This window comes from Lethenteron reissneri, chromosome 44 (assembly GCF_015708825.2).
Source record: "Lethenteron reissneri isolate LAM-NWPU_2019-01 chromosome 44, ASM1570882v1, whole genome shotgun sequence".
Classification (NCBI taxonomy): Eukaryota; Metazoa; Chordata; class Hyperoartia; order Petromyzontiformes; family Petromyzontidae; genus Lethenteron; species Lethenteron reissneri.
Window position 1 is genome coordinate 3,778,312 of NC_083822.1, and position 21,568 is coordinate 3,799,879.

The 21,568-nt window shown below is 54.8% G+C and overlaps 1 protein-coding gene across 2 annotated transcripts in view; it reads right to left on the reverse strand.

The window, feature by feature from the left end:
• KIF19 (kinesin family member 19) overlaps positions 1–21,568 on the reverse strand; it is a 99,858-nt gene that overhangs the window by 14,631 nt on the left and 63,659 nt on the right. For both annotated transcript variants that reach the window (XM_061569879.1, XM_061569878.1), the window contains exons 4-16: positions 21,029–21,116; positions 12,928–13,064; positions 12,486–12,611; positions 10,568–10,762; positions 9,706–9,855; positions 7,795–7,917; positions 5,916–6,078; positions 5,150–5,297; positions 3,766–4,036; positions 2,890–3,160; positions 2,338–2,459; positions 1,745–1,935; positions 84–192 (exon numbers count right to left, since the gene is read on the reverse strand). In XM_061569879.1, the coding sequence (XP_061425863.1) occupies positions 84–192; positions 1,745–1,935; positions 2,338–2,459; positions 2,890–3,160; positions 3,766–4,036; positions 5,150–5,297; positions 5,916–6,078; positions 7,795–7,917; positions 9,706–9,855; positions 10,568–10,762; positions 12,486–12,611; positions 12,928–13,064; positions 21,029–21,116 (2,094 nt within the window). The remainder of the gene's footprint in view (positions 1–83; positions 193–1,744; positions 1,936–2,337; positions 2,460–2,889; positions 3,161–3,765; positions 4,037–5,149; positions 5,298–5,915; positions 6,079–7,794; positions 7,918–9,705; positions 9,856–10,567; positions 10,763–12,485; positions 12,612–12,927; positions 13,065–21,028; positions 21,117–21,568) is intronic.

Here is a 21,568-nt window from a genome sequence, read left to right on the forward strand (position 1 = left end):
GAGGCAGGTAAACAAAAATACAGCGGATGGTGGCGTTCGCCGATATGGTGCCTGTGACGGCCCGCGGTGCGTGCCGCCCTCACCTGGTGCCCGGAGGAGACGGTGGTGACGCGGATTGGGGGCGGCGTGGCCACCGATGACTTGTAGATCTGCCGTGCTTTGGGGCTTTTCTTGAACACTTTGTTGCTGTCGCTTCACCCGTTTAACGAACGCGTGCATGCACACGCGGACAAAGACAAAGATCCCACCAAATCAACCTCATGGCGGGACCCCGGGGTCCCATAAGCCCCCGGCGCTCGCATAAACTGCGTTGTGACGTCATTCTATATCTGTTGAAAGCGAACAATACGGCAATCTATTCGTCTCGAAGAGCTCTACACGATGAGCTAATCAAAGTTTTGTTTATTCTGCGAATTCGTCCTCGCCGCTGCGCTTGGACATGACAACAGAATGATCCGCGCCAGGTGGGTCGCGGCGTTTGTGTGCTCGGTGGGACGGAGTAGCCAAAAATAAATTAATTAATTACGATTTTGACTTCCGTTTATTTGAGACCCCAGGGTCCCGCCATAAGGTTCACACAGCCTTGTATGTATATATGTGGAACTTCTTTCGCACCGTACGTAGCCAACTGTGCTAATCGCAGGTGCGGACTGCAGGGACGAGTGCCATTAGTGAGTACCGATGAAGGTCCGGCACGGCACACGAGGGGGTGGGTGGCCAGCATCACGTTGGGCCGCCTTTGCCTCCAAAGTGGCGATGCTTACACATCGCACCAGGAACTCATTTGAGGCTGAGTCGATCTAGCGGAGTCCCAGGAATGGTTCAGATAATCGTCACTGGTGTTGTTCATGATCGGGAATGGAACTCCCGTCACCGGGTTCGTAGCGCAGCGCGCTCACACCGCTACAAACCCCCCCCTCCCCCCAACACGTACGGACAGAGACAAGACACGTGGATACAAGAAACAGACGCGCTCTCTTTGTTAGTCTGGCTGTTGTGTGGGGTGGGCATGCTGGCAAATGGGGAGACGGTCGTCACAACACACCGCAAGATCCCCTTGAAGAAGAGGCATAAAATATTAAATGTAATCAAAACCCATCGGTTAAGCGAGAGTGTTTTCCTGCTCAAACGAGCAACGGACAGCGCTCATCTCCATTGGTGGTCCTGAGCCATCGGTGGGAAGTCGACAGTCCTATGGCAAGGCTCTCTCTTTCTCTGATTTCATTGCACATTATCCTAGGGCCTCGAGTTAGCGACGTCAAATGAAGTAAAAGTGCAACTCCTCCTCCGCAGGGAGCGTTTAGCTGCTGCATTGTGTCTGTAAGAGCCTCCCAAGGTGTGGGGGGGGGGGGGGGTGAACCAATTATTCCGTGTTCCTTATCTCCCAGCAGCAGGGGAGACACGGGCAGTGTGCCATATTGTAACCAGGGCCTCCCGGGGGGGGGGGGCGGGGGGGGCAGGGGAGGGATTTGGGGTTGGGGGCAAACGATTTAATTAGCCCCCGAGTCTCACACAAAGAGAGCCCCACAACGAGCCGGTTTATATTGTCGTTAATGAACAAGGGGGGGGGGGGGTGCGTAGGGTGCCCACGTGGCCTCCTCCTGCCCCATGTGTTCAGAAACCTCGGGGCCCCTCCAGTGCACCGATCAAGATCCATAATATTGATTAATACTGATGTCTGTCCAGATCCGTGCGAGCGAGCGAGCGGCACCGATCAAGGTCCACGTGAGAGTGAGAGCGGCACCTGTCGTGGTCGGGGTGGATAGGCGGCAGCGCGTCGCGCGTCGCGTCTCTTCCCCCCCGCGCCGGGCGCCCCTTGCCGCGCCCCTTGCTGCGCCGCTTGGCGTCGAGCGGCGAGCCCTCGTCCTCGCGCTCCGACTCGGGCACCTCCAGGGCCATCAGCGACGCGGGGCCCAGCATGGGCAGGGAGCGCTCCTGCGGGACGGTGAGGAGGAGCGGTGAGGGTGGCGATGGGGGGAAGTGGGGGGTGCAGGGGGTGAAGGAGAGAAAGTTAAGTAAGAGTTCTACGGTACAATTATATTGAATCTACGCCAACGGTGCACACGCCGCTGTGCACGGTATTTAAGGAATCAGAATCTTTATCTATTCTGGAGAAATCCGATTAGCTATTTTTTTTACAGATGTCCTGTCGTTTCACAGATGCCCAGTAGAGGTTCTGTACTCACCATAATCACCGTTGAAGGGAGACAAAACACAAACAAAAAAAATTCACAATTTCTGCCCAATAGCCATGTGTAACACGCTGTGTGCAACACGTTCTGCACCGTGTGGTAGCGTTGGACAGCCAGAGAGGCTGCGCCCTTGGGCGCCGCTCACCCGCAGGGCGGTGGTGGTGATGGAGTGCAGCGCCACTATCTTGTCCAGGTTCCCCTCCTCCAGCTCGCGCAGGTACGCCTGGTACAGTTCCTCCACGTCTCTCGGCACCACCACATGGTGGTCTGCAGTGGGAGTCACACACCCACTCACGTACCACTCACTCACTCACGTACCCATTCGCTCACTCTCCCACTCACACACTCACCTGCTCACTCGCTCACACACTCAGCCACTCGATCACACACCCACTCACGTACCACTCACTCACTGACGTGCCCATGCACTCATTCACCCACTCACACACTCACCTGCTCACTCGCTCACACACTCAGCCACTCGATCACACACCCACTCACGTACCCACTCACTCATGTATGTATGATGCCAGCATAGTGCGGCAGAGGTGGTGGCTGTGGTGGTGACGGTGGTGGCTGCAGCGGTGGTGGTAGTGGTGGTGGCGGCGGTGGCTGCCGCGATGGTGGTCGTGTTTGTGGTGGCGAGGATGGCTGTGCTGGTGGCGGTGGCGGTGGCGGCGGCGGCGGCGGCACCCACCGTGGATGAGGTCGCGCTGGTGCCGGATGACCTGGTCGCACAGCCCCGCGTGCTGCTGGTAGCGGCGCAGCACGAGGTCGCGCTGCCGCAGCAGCGTGTCGCGCAGGAGCGCGCGTGACTCCAGCTCCGCGTTGTCGGCCTCCAGCTCGTGCACCTTGCACAGCAGCGCCAGCACCTGCCGCTGCTCGCCGCCACCCAGCGCCGCCGGCAGCGACTCCTCCAGCCGCACGGCGCGAGCCTTCGCGGCCGCGAGCTTCTTCTCCAGCTCGGCCTGCCCCGGCGGGAAGGCAGCGAGCGGCATCAGTGTCATCGTCGTTGTCGCGATCGTGACCGTTGTCATTATTATTCTCAATGGGTACTCTCTTTGAATCCAGTATTGTCATTGTTGCTGATACCTGCGGGCATAGGAATCTCACACAATGTCCCCGCGGGTGGTTGGCACCGGCCTGCACACTCGGCAGCTGTAGCCCTGTTAGCACCCGCTGAGTGACACCAGCAGAAGTTCACTCGTGTCTGCTCATCGACAGTAGCTTCAGGCCGAAGAACGGCAGGAAAGTTGCTCCCTAACACACCAGCTCCTTGCCACTGTTACAAGCACCTGCTCTTGAACAACAGCGTGAAGGAGAAAAGATCCCCTGTGTAGCCTTTAACAGACCGTTGGGACAAGTGCTGTTAGCGAGTAGCACCTACGAAGGACGGCACGCAACACGAGGGAGTGGGTGGCGAGCACCACGCCCGACCGCCTTTGTCTCCCCAGTGGCGATGTTTGCACATCCTCACCTGGTACTAATTTGAGGCTCACATACACGCACACACACACACAAACGCGCGGGGCGATCTCTGCGCGGTCCACCAACCCGCCGCCCACCCGCGCACCTTCAGCTTCGACGTGTTCTTCTGCTCGGCGAGCATCGACGAAAGCTCGGACCTTGCGCCTGACACCTCGGGGGGCTCGGGCGAGTCCGGGGGGTCGGAGTAGCCCCCCTCCTCGTCATCTCCATCGTTGTTGTCGTCATCGTCGTCGTCGTCGGTCCGCCCGCCACCGCTGCGCTGCTGCTCACCGTCGTCGGAGTCGCGGCCGCCCTTGGACTCGCGGCGACGCTCGGCGCGCCACTTACGCACGCGGTGCTGCCGCTCGCGCTCCCAGCTGGCGGGGGGGGGGCGTGGGGGGGCCGTGGTGGGAGGGCGGTGGGGGGGCAGGGCAGGCAGACGGGGGTGGTGGTGGGGGAGGTGGGGGCAGTATGGGGACAAGAATGAGGTGACAGCGGTGATAATGGAACGTCGAGGAGGTGGTTTAGAGGGCAGGGCGTGGAAATAAATAAAAAACAAAAGATGGAAAAGGGTGCAGAGGAGATAGCGGACAGCAGAGAGAATGTGTGGAGAGAGGGAGAAGTGGCGATAAGAGTAGAGGAGAGGGGTGAATAAGTAGGGAGGATGGCCGAAATGGATGGAGAGGAAAGGTGGCAGAGAAGATAGGAGTGGCAGTGAGAATAGGGAGCATGGAGAGGGGAGGTGATAAGAGCGTAGAATATGGGTGGCAAATAGAGTGGAGAGACAAGGCATTGATTAGAAGTGAGCAGTTACATGATAGGGAATTGTAGCGGACGTGTAGGGGTGGCAAATTTGCTGCACTCAAGAACACGGTTTTATCAGAATCAGAATCTTTATTTGTCCTGCAGAAATCCAATGGGCTTAATCTTGGGCAGCGAAAACCCCAATTCACACTCAGCTCACTGGTCTGGACGCATACATCCTGCAACTCCGATTAGCATGGTTGGCTACGTACGGTGAAAAACGAAGTTCAACATACATCAATTATAAGCTCCCCATGGCCACTGGATGTTCTGAAAACGACGGCGCTTTTTTATTTTTAGTGAATGCAAAACCCCTAAGCCAAGCGCTGGCTTCCGGTCCTGTTGTGTTGAAGGCAAGTTGGCCTCCGCTGAGTTTGTGGATTGCGCAGACTTCGAGGATGTGGTGCACGGTTTGCTCCACCCCACGGGCACATAGGGGGCTTGCTCTTTTGCCCCATCGGTGGCGCTGTCCCATACCTGTCAACCCCTTATCAGTGCCCTACGTAACTACAGACCAATTCAGACGTTACTCGTCACCCCGTACCCTTATAAATCTCAACGTTAATCCGAAAAAGTCCCATCACAAGGGAGAAAAACAAACAAATATATATTTTTTTTACTCAATTTCCCTTTACGAGAATACGGATAAACCATGTGGGTTGGCAGGTATGCTGTCCGCCACTCACTCGGAGATGGTGAGGAGGTGCCTGGACATGTCCATGTGCATGGCGAGGCTGGAGTTCTCGAGCTCCATGAGGCTGCGGCGGATTTCCATCTGCTCACGGAACACGGCCAGCAGCTGCTCGCGAAGACGTGACACTTGGCTCACCTCCTCTGTAAAACACAACGGATCCCCTGTGTAACCTGAACAGGCTGCTGGGGCAAGTGCTGGTAAGCGAGCACTTGTGAAGGCCGGCACTGGCACACGAGAGGGTGCGACGCGCCATCTTTGTCTCCCCAGCGGTGATGTTGACACACGGCACTGAGTCGACCTAGGGGAGGCCCAGGACAAGTTTAGATATTCGTCGATGTTTATTGGTTGCGAGTGCGAATTGAACTCGGGTCGCCGGCTTCGTAGTGCAGTGTGCTAATCACTGTTCTGCCCCCCCCCCCCCCCAAACACAGACAATGACAGCCGTCACCCAGAGAGCCAAACAGACTTGTGGCAAGCGCTGTGAGCAAGCACGTACTTAAGCTCGCGAAATGCAAGGCGCAGTCATAAAAAGCTCATCGTTCGAATGCCCCTACCTCTAAATCTCTAATTAGTCTATTAAGTACATTATTTCACATACACGTGTGCGATAGAGTCGAGACACGCGCCTTGTCCATCGTACAACGTGTGTAAATCACGCGACGGATGCTTGAGGCTCCCAATTGGCTGGCACCGCCACCGGGTCAGAGGTGGGGAGGTGACGGCGGGAGGAGGGGGGGGGGGTCGAGGGGAGACCTCACCCTGCACGTGGCGGATCGTTGGCCGCCCATCCTTGCGCGGCTGGTCCAGCACCGACTGCTGCTCGATCTTGGCCTTGAGCCGCTGGATCTCGCGCCGCAGGTCGGCGATGATGCTCGTGTACTGCGCGATGTGGTACGACACGTTCATCAGGTTCCTCCGCACCTGGGGAATCGATGGGTCGGGGTAGAAGGGGGTGGGGGGGCGAAGATGCGATGCGGAATGTATGTTGAACTTCTTTCGCACCGTACGTAGCCAACCGAATGTGGGATTTTCAACACGAGTTCAATGCTGTCAATGCAAATGAGTGCTGTCTTGGAGCTGAGCGGGAAGATACTTTGTCATCATCATCATCAGCAGCCACCATTCTCTATCCACTGTTGGATAGTGGCCACTCGGTGCCATTTACTTGTATGCATGTTGAACTTCTTTCGCACTGTCGCTAGGCAACCGTGCTAATCGGAGGTACGGAGAGAATGACAACAAACTAAACCCAAAAATCAATTGCAAACAAATTCGTTTTAATAATTGGTTTTTTACCCTTCTATCTGACAACAAAATTGACACCTTTTTTTTACAAGGAGTCATGTTTGCATAGACCACAATACCTGCAGCCATAATGCAAACAAAAAACATAACTCTGATAATATATGCACTGTCCTTGAAGTTGATTGGTCCACACCCGAGACAGCTTTCCTTAGAGCCTAGTCTCACATGGGTTGGACCAGATGACGCCAAAAGGTGCACTACAATACGTTTTCAATCTAGATGTAAAAGTGCATAGCTCCCAGTGGCTTACTAATATCGGAATGAAGAGCATTCCAGACAGCCGCAGAAGCACATCTGAAAGCGCATGATGCGGTGACCGTTTTTGTTCGATGGTCAACCAAAAGCTTCCTCTGTGAGGATGACCGGAGTTCGCGTGATCGTTTATGCTCCTTGACGTACACGAAGAGACGAGGCAGAGCTCCCCCACGTGCTTTTCGGCTCGCGCAGCGTTTTTGGTCGGCACGACGTCTAACGTATCGCTCCACGTGTGAAGCTCCCGGCATGCACGCGGAGCGGACCGTTGGACAACACGGCCAACAACCCAAAAAACACGCGTCGGAGAGAGCTCCACAGCAAAGGCAAAGATGCACCGTATGGCCCTTTAACAGACTTTCGGGGCAAGTGCTGTTAGCGAGCACCGATGAGCTGCACAGCTCAACCACAAAAACCTCCGCAATAATCAAGACGAAGGGCCACATTCCCACCTTGACGAATGTTTACTTCCCATTGGGCGGATGCATAGGAAAAAGTGGCGACGTCTCCATTGGAGACCATGGGGCAGAGCGCGCGGGCGACACGCCCCGCCAAGCGGGGAGGTCGGGCGCGAGTCGTTTCCCCGCTCAAACCAGCAATGGGCGGCAGAGGTCGCAACCGGGTACCCGATACCCGTACCTTACCCGATACCCGGCTACCCGTACCCGGCCAGGTACGGGTACGGGTAGCCATTTGCGACCCTGGTGTGGCCGGGTACGGGTACGGGTAGGCCGTGAGTCACTGGTGAGTAACCGTTTGTCACTCATTTTTGGTAGGGTACGGGTAGGGAACGGGTACCCGGCCGGGTACGGGTACCCATTTGCGACCCTGGTGCGGCCGGGTACGGGTACGGGTAAGGAATCAAAACCCGTTTGCGACCTCTGATGGGTGGTGCTCATCTTTCCATCGGTGGCCCAGAACCACGGGCGGAAATTCCACACTCACGTGGCAGATGCTTAAGCACATGCGTGGAATAACTCGCTTCGACGGCCCCGGAGGAGTGCGGGGCTAAGTTTATCCCAGAGAATTAGGGCTTGAGGGTGGGAGGGCTGAGACGCCGCTGGGGGTGGAGGAGCTCACCCTGTTTTTGATGTTCTTGGCGCGGTCGGCGTAGGTGAGCGTGTTGCGCGACTCCTCGAAGGAGATGCTCGCCGGGCTGATGTGGGCGATCATCACCGTGCGGCTGTTCCCGCCCAGGGAGTCCTGTACACAGCCGCGGTGTGGGCCGTTAGCACGATGGCGTTGTTACGCACCGGTTGGATTTGTATTGCGTACAAACCCCACGGTGCACGTTTTTGTTTTTGCTGCTTGCAGAGCATTATGGGTAAAAGTGATTTTTTTTAAAGGAACTCTGAACAACGAATAAGCTTTACGGCCTTCTGGCAAGAGTGCAGGTGTGTTAAGATGTTCAAACACTAAATAGACACCCTTCACATGGCATTAATACTGGCAAAAAAATGTCCCATAGATATAAGCGGTAACTGTTCCCTGTCTCCAAATATAGATAACAAATTTGTCCATCGGCCTCAATTGCTGTCCAGAGCAATGTTATTCGGCAGCTTTTGTGGAACAAGAATGCGTCTGCTCATGAGACTCAGAAGGCCAAAACCAGTGCTAACTTTGCGTGCTTAAACAAATTCAGGACAATTTGGCCTAGATAGCCAATAAGGCTGACGGAATAAAATAAGTATATATGAGTCAGATGCAGAGACACAGAGCCTTCTTGCCGTAATGAAGCACAGTACACGGAATAAACCTAAAATCAGAACACTACAATCAGTGCACGGCCCTGCTTCACAGAAAATCTCTTCAAGATTTCACCACAGAATTGCGCGTGAAGCCATGGTCAATGGATATCTTTTTCCATGCAGCCAAATGAAAGAAGTAACAAGAATAATGCAAACCATGTGAATTAGCTATGAAGACAAATCGACGTGTGTAGAATTGGGGTGAAGAAATAGACTGTGTCATACGTTTTTCCCCATTACATTTGTATCGTAACAAGAACGCAAGCCCGTCACATCATGCTGCATTGCTTACTCAAACCAGGTGACGTTTATCCCTACCTTCTTAAGTTAAGATAAGGTATGGATAAAGGATAAGTATAGGGTACTGTGTCATCATTTTTTATGTTTCATAAAGAACGCGGTTTACTTGCCGACGCGTTCCCGGTCACGTGGCCACCGAGTTACTGACCCGCGAGCGGCGAGGGGCCACTAACAACTGAAGCAGCGCTCCTGCACAGAGGTTAATCAGCAACCCGGATTACCAAGCGTTGCCTACAACTCAGATGTTGCTCTTCTGAAGTCTCAACTCTCACAGTCCCCAAGGGCATGGCGATGGGAGCAATTTCCTCCCTCATCGACCCTCAAACAAATGGTACTTTGTTGACATTTACCTGAGAAAATACATTGATTTATGTTCTTGATATTAATTTCGGGCCCTATTTAAACACCGTTGAAATTCTAGAACCACCAAACCCTCCTTTTGGGAAGGTCTTATATCTTGCCTTTGCATGGTCTGACAGGAGCCAGGGTCTGTGTGGACCTACCTTGATGCCCACATCGAGGTCTATACCTTGAGAGCCCACATTGAGGCCTGCCTTGTAGTCTACCCTCAGGCCCACCTTGAGGGCCCACCTTGAGGCCTACCTTGAGGGCCTACTTTGAGGCCTACCTTGAGGGCTACCTTGAGGCCTACCTTGAGGCCCACATTGAGGCCTACCTTGAGGGCACACCTTGAGGCCCACCTTGAGGCCCACCTTGAGGCCTACCTTGAGGCCCACCTTGAGGCCCACATTGAGGCCTACCTTGAGGGCACACCTTGAGGCCCACCTTGAGGCCCACCTTGAGGCATACCTTGAGGCCCACCTTGAGGCCTACCTTGAGGCCCACCTTGAGGCCCACCTTGAGGCCCACCTTGAGGCCTACCTTGAGGCCCACCTTGAGGCCCACTTTGAGGGCCTACTTTGAGGTATACTATGAGGTGTACCTTGAGGAGGCGTGTGAGCTTGCTGTCCCGGTAGTTGACGTACTGCGCTCGCCCGCCGCGCTCGCTCAGCGCGTTGATGCAGTTCCCCAGGGCGAGCAGGGAGCGGTTGATGTGCGCGCCCTCCTTCATGCGCTTTCCCCTGTTCTGTGTCTGCTCCCATCCGGCGTCAACAACAACAGCCGCTTGACGTGCCATTTGCCACTGCATCGTGACAATGGTGACGGTGATTGTGGTTAGAATAATAATGACGACGACGATTGTGATAATGATTAGTATGGTAATCATGAACATGATTATTTATGGTAACTCATCATTATGGTGGTGGTGGTGATGATCGTGTGGATTAAGCAAAGTTGCTCAAAATAAGCCTGTAGGCCTATCGTTCAAAATAGAGTGAATGATTGGATGAGTGGCCGGGTGGCTGGATTGTTGGGTGGGCACCTGAGAAGGTACCGAGCTGGCTGAGCAGTTTGCTAAGTGGCTGGGAAGGTGGATTGCTGGTTGGGTGGCTTACAAAAGGTAGTTGTATGGCTGGCTGCAGTCTGGGTGAGGTGGTTGGCTCGTTGGATGGCTGATTGTACGGGTAGCTGGGTGGCTGTCTGGCCGGATGAGTGGGTGGCTGTGGGATGAGTGACTGGATAACTGACTGCATATGTGTGGCTGGCTGGGTGGATGGATGACTAGCTGGGTGACTGAGCGAGTGGGTGGCTGAGTGTAAAAGTGTCTTGAGTGGCTGGCTGGACTGGGTGAGTGGCTGGCTGGAAGTCTGGATCGGTGATTGACCGGGCGAGTGGTTGGCTGGGTGACGGCTTTATTGGCGACCGGCTGGCCGGCCGGCTGGCCGGTGTGATCTGACGCACACCTGGGCTGCTCGCTCTGAGCCGGCGAGGTCGATGAGGAAGAGTCGCCCCGTGCGCACCTCCTGGCTGATGTCGCGCACGCGGCTGCTCTGGCGCACGGTCACCTGCAGCACGGCGTGCGAGCGCGACGACGCCTTGTTCGCCGCCGTGGGCTCCTGCGTGCGCTGCCGGTTCCCCTTCACCAGCAGCTGCATGATCTGCGCGGGCGCCGGTCGGGGAGAACGATAGCGTCTGCTCGCTTGTAGGATCGTCTAATGCAGTGAGTGGTTGTCCATCGGGCGGGGTACGTGGACCTCTGGGGGCTACGCGGCAATGTCCCAGGGGGTACGTGAGGTGATTTATAAATGTGTGAAATAATATGATACCTGAGAGGCATTGGTGAATAATCATGTATGAATCTGCCAATATAAAATAACTACGATAAGATTTTATTCCATGAGGTAACCTAGAATGATATTACAGACATTTCTGAACCCATTGATCATCAACAATGTGGTTTCCAAGAGTAACCAGTTAACGCGTACAAATGACGTCATTAATCCCGAGCGTCCGTCAATTTGTTTTTACTCGCTTGCAGTTATAAGCTAGTTAAAAACAAGGATAATTATAATTGTTCGTTATTCATATATTGATGTTGGGTCAGGCAAGGGGGTATTTGGTTGAAACTAAATTCAACTAGAGGGGGGGTACAGTAGCCAAAAAAGGTTGAGAAACACTGGCCTAAAACATATCCTCGAACCTTTGTCATTTTTCTAACAATGACGATGAGATTGTCCTGGTTAAACTGCATTCAGAGAGGATGTCACCTCACACACTGCTGAGGAAGGCAAGAGGAAACGCAACGCTACCGCCCTGGTCATGGCTCAGTGGAAGCCACTGGAGCTATGCACATTTTAAATCTAGATTGAAAACTCATTTCTTTAGAACTGATTTTTTGTGCTTAGTTTGCTTTCCTTCCCACCCGCACCTCAAATTAGCACGGTTTGACACGTACGGTGCGAAAAACGTTCAACAAATATACATCCAATTAAATGGCACCGAATGGCCTCTATTCAAAAGTGAATAGAGAATGACGGCTGCTACTTATGATGATGACAAAGTGTCTCCCCGCTCAGCCATAGGGCAGCACTCATTTTAATTGACAGCATTGAGCTCGTGTTGGAAATCCCACATTTGGTTGGCTACGTATGATGCAAAAAAATCTCAACACACATACAAGAACCCTGGTATTGTGTGCATTGTGGTGCGGTGAAGGGAGAAAGTGCGATTGGATGGGATGGATGGAGCCTGAGCCATGGACCTACCCTTGGGGAGAGAACTTGAGAGAGAGAGACAGACTTTTGATACTGGAGATTTCGCAGGTCATACTTAAATGTGGCAAAGATCAATGTGGCTTAATATCTGTATTGATTTTGACGATGCAACAGACACTGGATATAAGCACACCTTTACATAAGCACAAATGTCATAAAAGGAACACACGCTTATATTATCACTGGTGGGGGGACAGTGGGAGGCAAAGACCAACTTCTGATACAAGCACAGCTGGGCTTGCTTCCTAGAAATGTACTTATATCCAGCCTCTCCTGTCCTCCTCCAATGTGGGCTTCGGGCACCTACCCTTCAGACTTTGCTGAAACTGGCTAAGTTGAATTTATAGACTGATAGCATTTTATAACTCGGTGAGAACCATGTTAAATTACTATTCAAACTGGTATAGTATTCCGATTGCTGTCAGAGTATATTTAACATCCACTTTGAGCTAGATGGAATTTTCGGTTAATTCCCCACTTGATTATTGGACAATTGCTCCAGTCATGGTGATCGTGATAATTATTGATAAATTATAACAATGATGACAGCAACGATGTCATCAGATGGTGATATCAATGATGATGGCGGTGACGATGATTCCCGCACCTCCTTGGCATTGCTGGTGGACACCTCGGTGATGCCCGCGATCTGGATGCCCCCCTTGTGGTCCTCTCGCAGGTCCAGGAAGCCCGTGGAAGGGTTGAGCAGATCGCGGATCATCTCATTATAGATCTATACACGCACACAAAGAGCCCTCAAGGTCAGAGTCTTCTTTCGTGACCAGGCAATCTCACCAATTGCCTGGGGTGAGATGTATAAGAGCAAAACGCACAGGTTGACTGCAATGCTGCATCGTCTACCTATTTATTATACCGGTTATAATTATACCAAGGATCAATGGCCGTGTGCGCCAGCGTCGCCGTCCAAAATTTGGCAAATTTTAAACATTCCCTGCAAATTACTCCATCGCTCAATCCGCAGAGCGCAGAGCAATCCTCGCCCTCCCCTGCGCTGTGATGGTGGCGCAAACGCCGAGAATGCGACCCACCTCCAGGTATGACATGGTGACCCCGTACTTCATGTCGTCGCTCGTCGCCTCGATGGCGCGGAAGAGGTCGCTCAGCGTGCGCATGTAGATGCCGGGGTCGCGGTCCGTGCCCAGCATCGTGTAGGTCTTGCCAGCCCCTGGCAGGGGGTTAGGTGGTGGGGGGGGGGGGGGGCAGGAGAGGGACGCAGCATTCACAAGGCAGCCTCTCGTTGCAGGTGGTGGTGGTGTTGGCGGAGCGGAGTGGTCGAGGGGGGGTCTGTTTGCGTGGGGTCTGTGTGTGGGAGTGGTGGTGCGGCGGTCAGCGCGCTGCTGCGCTACGAACCCGGCGGGCCCGAGTTTGATTCCCGCTCACGGCCACCAACACCAGTGACCATTATCTGAACCGGTCCTGGGCATCCTCTAGGTCGACTCAGCCTTAAATGAATACCTGTTGCAGTGTGTAAACATTGCCACTAAGGAGACAAAGGTGGCCGGGCGTGGTGCTGGCCACCCACCCCCTCATGTAGCGTTCCGGCCTTCATAGGTGCTCGCTAACAGCACTTTCCCCAACAGTCTGCTCAGGCTATACGGGGGATCTTCGTCTTTGTTGTGTGGATAGGTGGGGAGCGGTAGTGTAGTGGTTGGCGCACTAAGCTATACATTCGGCAACCCGAGTTCGATTCCCGCTCACGGCCGACACCAGTGACCATTATCTAATCCGGTCCTCCCCTAGGTCGACTCAGCCGCAAACGAGTACCTGGTGCAATATGTAAACATGGCCACTAGGGAGACAAAAGCTCGCTAACTGCACGTGCCCCAACAGGCTTGGTGTGTTATACCAACTGTGTGTGTGTGTAATACGTCTGAAGTACCGGTGAAGACGCTTGACGCCGAGGTTGAGGCACACGTATATTTATTTCACAATACGACAGTGGGCATATACACACTCGAGGGGGTATCGGCCCCCTCACCCGTATAACTCGGGATACACCCCTAGCTAACTCTGTCCTAGCCCCGAATCCTCCACTAATGGGCTAGGGGAGGCTAACTGGCCCGACACTGGTAAGTCGGGCCCGGTACCCGGAGTTCCAGACCAGCTCTTACAAGAGCACCGGCTCTGGCTTTCGGGACCACGCCGCTGGCTCAGTCCTGTCCGGCCCTGAAAAGGACATCGAACTAGGGGAGTCCAGGGCTCTATCTAAGACGTCTTCAGTCTTCTTCCCTTAGCTTAAACATAACTGACTCGAGCCCTTTGAAACATCCCCTTTTATACCCAACCCCTCCCTGAGGGGTGGGGCCCCGGGGGATCATAACGTTCGAACCAGCCCCCCCCCAGGGTGTCTGGCTCGGACGTCGTAGAGGGCACCTCCTCGTGCACTTACGTAGCCCCGCCCACTGTGTTTGTTTTCCATAGGCTGCCATGCATAACGGGCCCTCTCTTTAACACCCCTACATCACCCCCCCCCCCCGCATAGCTTGCAGCCGTCCCGGCTGCCAACATACAAAAATGACAATAAAAGTGCATTTACACCTTGACCGCGCGTGTGCCTCACTATTTTTCAACAATAACAAGAACAGCAACAAGAACACAACAAAATGCAACAGCAAGAAGAGAAAACAACCCGACGCACCCCCCCTTGAATAAATACGAATTCCGTAAAAAAAACAACCTATATACAATTTGCAGGGAACCCACCATACACACAACACCAGGTGAACCCAACGTATGTACATTTCAATGGGCAGGGAACACACCACCCACACAACACACGATGAACACAACCTATGTACACATCTTCCGGCCTCATAACAGTCTGCGCATTTTTGCGCGCGTCCTTGCCGCGGGGCCCTCACACGGGGTAACCCCGGGTGGCGGACCGTCAGGTGGCAATTGTCCGTCCCGGAGTGAGTCCTCATCCGATGCCGCGCGACCGTCGGTATCCCCAGGAGGAGTGGTCGGGTGTGAGCCCGTCAGTCCTGATGCACCTGGAGGTGGCACGGCCGGCAAGGCATTAGGTGAGAACGACGGAGACGGACCCGAATGAGTCGGTCGACCCCCCACACGTTTGGCCACGCATGTGTGAGGTGGGTTTGTGTACCGCAACGAAGGGTTTTAACCTAGAGGGGTGCACGAACCATCGCCGCTTCCCCCATTTAATGCGCACGCACTGTGGTCGCAAAACTTCGACCACCTCCACAGGGCCCCGCCACGGCCGCACGAGCTTAGAGGAGGTAGCCAGTGGCACTTGGGGACAGTGCAGCCATGCCTTGTCCCCCGGCTTCCACTGTATCATGTGCGCCCGACCCAGCCTGAGGCGCTCATTCGCCTTTTGACGGAGGTCCGAGTTTAGCATTGCAGCATCCCGCGCCTCTGTTAATTTGGCCAGATTAAATTTGACGTGGTCAGCCAATTTAGTTTTCCCTTGCGGCTCGGGGATCTGCAGCTGAGCGCGAACAGGCGGATCGGGTTCGCGACCGTACATGAGGTAAAAGGGGGAAAATCCCGTAGCTGCATGGGGTGCCATCCGGTATGCCGCCAAGACCCCTTGAATATGCAGGTCCCAGTCAGTCTGTGAGTCCGAGACCTGCTGTGACATCATTGACGTAATGGTGCGATGCAGGCGCTCGACCATCCCGTCAGTTTGCGGGTGATACGGGGAGGTACGAATTTTCTTCGTGCCTAGGAGGTCACAGACTTGTTTGAGTAATTTACCGGAAAAAGTTTCTGCCCTGGTCGGTCAGCAGCCGCTCCGGAGCACCTTTGTCCAGGACGTATCCCTGAACAAAGGCCTCCACGATGGCTGCTGCCGACTGGTTGGCAAGGGGCCAGGCCATAGGCCAGCGTGTAAAATACTCGACACCAGTCAACAAATACCTATTGCCCCTGGGGGTGGCGGGAAATGGGCCCAAAATGTCCAGCGCGACAAGCTCATTTATTCTGGACACTTTGATCGATTGCAAGGGCGGGTTAGACTCCCGCGCCGGCGGTTTCCGTTGCGCACACCGAGGGCATGATCCCAATAGATCCCCAACATCCCTCGTCATGCCAGGCCAAAAAAAATCAAGTTGTAGCAGTGCAAGAGTCTTTTGGGTCCCCAGGTGTAATAGGCGCTCATGCGCGGCCCACACCACCTTGCCTCGCAACCCAGAAGGGACCACCAGCCGATGTCGCTGGGATTTCCCGTCCCAATGCATCAGCAGACCTTGCACCATTTCCCATGCATCCGAATCACCCTTCACACGCTCAGCACCCCCGACGCGACGACGCCACCCGAGGAGGGAGGTATCCTCCATCTGGAGGCGCCCCCATTCAGTGACGGGCAACCCCAACAGGGAATCTCTTCCCTGTTGTTCGATCGAATTAGTAATTAATGTTTCGTCGTCGTCGGTGGCTGCCAAGACCTGGAACCGATGCGTCCCCTGAAGGCCTGCAACGTCCCGACCCCAGGAGGCATGCACATTCCGAGGTGGTTGGCATGCGCGACAGAGCGTCCGCATTCGTATGGCGAACGCCCTTACGGTAGGTGGTTTCAAAATCAAAGTCCTGGAGAACCTCCAACCATCGAGACAACTGTCCCGATGGTTGTTGAACTCGCAGGGCATACTGTAGTGCCGCATGATCTGTGCGGACGGTGAAATGCCGACCGTACAGATATGGGCGATACTGTTGGATGAAATAGACAATTGCCAACAGTTCCCTACGGGTTACACAATATCTTTGCTCCGCAGGAGACAACACCCGACTACCGTACGCGACCACCCGTTCCACGCCATCAACCACCTGGGAAAGCACACCCCCAATACCCGTGTTGCTCGCATCGGTGTCGAGCAAAAAGGGCTTAGAAAAATCGGGGTAAACCAAGGGAGGGGCTTTTACCAGGGCGTCCCGAAGGGAGCAGAAAGCAGCCTCCTCCTCTTGACACAAGTGGAACCGAACCCCTTTAGATGTTAAAGCGTGCAGGGGTTTGGCAATTGTCGCAAAATCAGCGACGAACCGTCGGTAATACGACGCGAACCCAATGAAACTCCTGACCTCTCCCACCGAGGTGGGAGTCGGCCAGGAGCTGACACACTGCGTTTTGGCGGGATCGGTAGCAATACCTGAGCGTCCCACGATGTGCCCCAAATAACGCACCGAATCGCGCAACAAATGGCATTTTTGGGGTTTGAATTTCAAATTAGCAGCCCGCATCTTTAGGAAAACCGCCCGCAACCTCTGGAGATGTTCGTCAAAAGTTTTACCAAAGACGATAACGTCATCCAAATAAATGAGGCACGACTCCCATTGCAATCCAGCCAAAACCAATTCCATCAAACGCTGGAAAGTTGCCGGCGCTGAGTGTAAGCCCATCGGCAACCGGTTGAATTGGAACAGGCCGTGCGGTGTACGGAAAGCAGTTTTAGGCTTTGAATCATCGTCCAGAGGAAGCTGCCAGAATCCCGAAAGTAAATCGAGTGTGGAAAAGAATCGCGCTCCCGCCAAGGCGTCCAGCGATTCATCCATCCGAGGGAGCGGGTATGCGTCGGCAACCGAAATTTTGTTAAGGCGCCGAAAATCAACGCAAAACCGCAACGATCCGTCCTGCTTTTTAACCAGGACGATCGGCGCTCCCCAAGGGCTGGTGGAAGGAGAAATGATGTCGGCGGCCAACATGTCATCAATAGCCGATTTGACATGGTCCTTTTCGGCGGGACTCAACCGAAACGGATTTTGGCGAATTGGCGCGCTGTCACCCGTGTCAATATGGTGACGCAGCAGGTGAGTACAACCCAAATCGTATTTATTCCGACTAAAAACGTCGGAAAATTCCCGCAGTAGTGTTTTAAGTTGTTGATGCTCTGAATCTGACAGGTCCGTCGATCCCGCACAAAGCGCCTCGAGCCACCCTTCATCGCTGTCCGAATGTGGTCGCGGCGCAGGGACAACGCTGACGTGATTTGCGACGGTTTCCTCACATGGCACCGGCGTTGCGTGAGCAAGCACGGTTCCCTGTGGGACCACCACCGTCTGTGAGCCCACATTGAGGACCGCGATGAAGGGTTCACCGTCCCCTCTTACTATGGTCTGGGCCGGAAGTAAATGAGGTCCACTAACCCCGGCCCTAGACGGCCCCAGCAGAACCCCTTGGGCCGCAATACCCTTAGCGAAGGGTCGCCGAAGTTTCAAGGGAATCAACATTTGTGCCCCCGGAGGGACGCGCACCGTTCTCTCTACGAATGCCGGCACCGTCGCGAACGCCGTCCGAGTCGTAACGGGTGATGGCAAAAAAGCCATGCGTCTGCCCGACGGGAGCTCAATGCATCCCTGGTCGATTAATATCCGTCCCCAGCAGGCACGGAACCGCCAGCGAGGAGGAAACAAAAATCGGCCCAGACAATTTAATTTCCCCAACACAAATTTGGGCCCGAATTTGTCCGATGATGCCAAGTGAGCCCCCGTTAGCCGCATAGAATGGTACGTTAACAGGCATCAAAGGACGGCTCTGGACAGGGAGAATATTGTATATTAACTCCGAAATAATGGTCGCCGATGCTCCCGTATCGACCAGGATGCGCACTTCAACCCCGTCGATGTGCCCCACAACGACCGACGACCCCGATGATGCGGCTACCACACGATCGGCCAGCACGGACCACTGGCCGGGTTCGATATGAGTACCCAGAGTGGTGCGTGATGGTGCGATGGTGCGCGATATCGGCCCCCCTCTCGTTGCGGTGTTTGAGTGCGTGACGGGCGTGTGCGTGGGCCAAACATGTGGGGTGCCGCGACTCGCCAGGTTATGATGGTGGAGCTTGTGATGAGGCCCGTCGTCCCGTTGAGGTGTCGTCCCGCGCTGACGAGGAGAGCGGCACCCCGAGGCGACGTGGCCCCGGACGCCGCAGTTAAAACACCGCGGGAGCGCCGTCGGAGGTGACGGATGGTCGGAATGGCCCGACCCGTCCCGGCCCGACCGTGCTCCCGTCGCCTGTTGCCGTCGGTGGTCGACGGCGTAGAGCTCCTCCGTCGGAAGGGTGGCTGCAGCCACCGCACGCCCCGCCGATGCCCTGCTGGCTTTCCGCCGGAGCGACAGGAGGTTTGCGTGGAGGAGCCGCGCCGCCTGGAGCGATGTCATTTCCGCGTCCTCCTGCGCGACGACAGCGATGTCAAGGTCGTCTGCCAGGAGGAGGATTTTCTCCGTGACCATAGCATCCACGCCGTCGTCGTCCATATGAGGGAAGGCCGACTTAGCCATCGCCAGGAGGCTCGTCCGGTATGCTAGGGGCGACTCCTTCTCACCCCGCTTGCGGTCGTAAAATTGCTGTCGGCATTCGGCTGATGGTCCATAGACCCCGCCCAGCAGCTGTAGCGCCATCGGTAACGTAGACCGCTTCTCTCTCGGCGCCGATGTGAGTGCGGCGAGCGCGTCGCCGTCGAGGAGCGCCGGCAGCGCACAGAGAGCCTCCTCATCGGACCATTTTGCCATCTCCTGATGGGCGAGGAAACGTCGGCGAAACCCGGCCCAGTCTCCCTCCGCGCCGATGAACTCCTTCAGCGGGGGCAGTCTCTGATGAAGCGCAGCGGTTGTTGTAGACTCCCGCAGGCAGATGTCACCACCACTCGGCTGTGCGTCGGTGCGAACGGCCGATGGGATCGCCTGTCGCGGTTGTGATGACGCACCCTCCGGCGGTGATGACGCTGCAGCTCCAGCGACGGCGATGTCGGAGCGGATGTTCAGGCTGGCCACGCCCTGAACAGCTGTAGCGTCGATGGCGGGAATTTCAAATTCGGACTGCTCCGAAATGGCGGGAAGGCGCCCTGGTCGTTGGCTCGCCTTGCCCCGTGTTGAAAAACCGGCCCCCAATCGCGTGATGGTCTCCAGCGTGGCGGCAGCGGCATACAGCAGCTCCGCCAGCCTCCCGTGAGCCAGCCGTAACGCGTCTGACTGCGGCCCCTCTTCATTTCGATGCCCCGGTAAGGAGGCGTCAGGCCCCGGCTGCACCATGTCTTGTGGAGCCGTCTCGGGCTCGACGATCTCGGCAGTGTCTTCCTCCTGCGGTACTTTTGCCCGCGCTGTTTTCCGCGTGTCCATGTTCGAATTACTTCTGACACCAGTTGAAGTACCGGTGAAGACGCTTGACGCCGAGGTTGAGGCACACGTATATTTATTTCACAATACGACAGTGGGCATATACACACTCGAGGGGGTATCGGCCCCCTCACCCGTATAACTCGGGATACACCCCTAGCTAACTCTGTCCTAGCCCCGAATCCTCCACTAATGGGCTAGGGGAGGCTAACTGGCCCGACACTGGTAAGTCGGGCCCGGTACCCGGAGTTCCAGACCAGCTCTTACAAGAGCACCGGCTCTGGCTTTCGGGACCACGCCGCTGGCTCAGTCCTGTCCGGCCCTGAAAAGGACATCGAACTAGGGGAGTCCAGGGCTCTATCTAAGACGTCTTCAGTCTTCTTCCCTTAGCTTAAACATAACTGACTCGAGCCCTTTGTACATCCCCTTTTATACCCAACCCCTCCCTGAGGGGTGGGGCCCCGGGGGATCATAACGTTCGAACCAGCCCCCCCCAGGGTGTCTGGCTCGGACGTCGTAGAGGGCACCTCCTCGTGCACTTACGTAGCCCCGCCCACTGTGTTTGTTTTCCATAGGCTGCCATGCATAACGGGCCCTCTCTTTAACACCCCTACACGTCTTTAAACACAAATAACATGCATGTGGGTATGTGGGGACCAAGATGTTGTATATGTCCGTGTATTTGTTTATCTGTATGCCTGTCTCTGTGTCTATATACTCTCTGTCTTTGTCCTACTCAGTATCTCTGCCTGTCTCTGAGTCTCTGTCTGTATCTGTCAGTGTCTCTATGTACGTCTCTTAGTATCTTTATTTTTTATTTTTATCTCTCTCTCTCTGTCTATCTTTCTCCGTGTATTTCTCTGTGTCTATCACTTACTTTGAGTTGAGTTTGAGTTGTGTTTATAACTTGAGGAGGGGTCTCTCTGTGACACCCGTGTCTCCGTGTTCGGCCCCCTCTCTCTGTGCATCTCCCGGGCCTCTGTTCACTTAGCGGGAAGACTTCCACGCGCCCGTGTGTACATTTACGCGTGAGTCTGCGTGTCCGTGCGTCGTACCTGTGGGTCCGTAAGCAAACACTGTGGCGTTGTAGCCGGAGATCACGCCCTCAATGAGCTCCTTTGTTGTCGCCAAGTACACTTCATCCTGGTGAAACACAAACGAATAATTGCAGCCTGAAAACTAATGACTGTGGAGCTGTCTAACGACCGTTTTGTTTGATTTGACCAGGCCCACTGAGCTGTCGAGCTCTTTTTCAGAAGCCACCCAGCCACAAATGATAGCTCAACGAAGCGGCGTGGAAATGTATCGCAGCCAAATACTCTAAACGCATGTTGATTCTAAATGTGGAGGAGAAAAAACGGAGAAAGATCCACGTGACCAAGGGGAGGACATGCAAACTTCAAATATGCAGCAGGCGTCGGGGTCAGGATCTAACCCACGACCTCCTGTATTCCAGGCGAGGTAGTTAACATGTCGCTACTGCAGCACCCCAACCACTTCAATTATCCACAACCACTTCAACGAGCAATGTAGTGAAGCACTGTGGGTAATATATTTTATTTGTTATTCCGCATAGCCACGTAAAAAAAAATCAG